At 31.6% G+C, this 481-nt stretch overlaps 1 protein-coding gene across 1 annotated transcript in view; it reads left to right on the top strand.

Annotated features, from left to right (window-relative positions):
* The window catches only part of LOC111385435, a 1,979-nt gene extending 1,881 nt beyond the window's left edge, over positions 1-98 (top strand). The window contains exon 2 of the mRNA XM_023009821.1: positions 33-98. Within this exon, the coding sequence (XP_022865589.1) occupies positions 33-98 (66 nt within the window). The remainder of the gene's footprint in view (positions 1-32) is intronic.
* Positions 99-481: the final 383 nt, after the last annotated feature.

Raw genomic sequence — 481 nt, 5'->3', positions numbered from 1 at the left:
TTTTAATACTCACTCTTACATTAATTTTTCAGATTAGTTCGGGTCAATTGGAACAGTGGAGAATTGGTGATGCGGACTGTCAAGTGGATAAAGAATAGAGAAAAAGAAATAAGTTTGCCATTTTAAATTTAGCAATTTGTTTATTTTAATTTAGAACACATTATTTGAATTACTTAGGAGTTTATGTTTATGGTTAGATACGCTTTCAATAATTTTAATTTAAACGTTACAATTATTTGTTTATTGAAGAATTTTATATAGTTCCGAACTTTTTTAATTAAAGAAAAATGAGTTTTCGTAACGTTCCCGTGTTTATGCTTAATAAAAAAAATGGGGCGTTACACCGACAATCCAAACGTTCCATATATGCAAGTGCTCATTCTTCCGAAAAATGGTCGAAATCCCTCGTACGTCATGACGAAGTGGTGAGTTCAATCCAAAACGGTCGCTACATTTCCAAAAAGTACTTTTGGGCCCAAAA

The sequence above is a fragment of the Olea europaea genome, unplaced genomic scaffold (assembly GCF_002742605.1).
Source record: "Olea europaea var. sylvestris unplaced genomic scaffold, O_europaea_v1 scaffold3163, whole genome shotgun sequence".
NCBI classification, from domain to species: domain Eukaryota; kingdom Viridiplantae; phylum Streptophyta; class Magnoliopsida; order Lamiales; family Oleaceae; genus Olea; species Olea europaea.
Note: the sequence above shows the minus strand (reverse complement) of the source record. Positions and strands in the feature narration are given on the sequence as shown.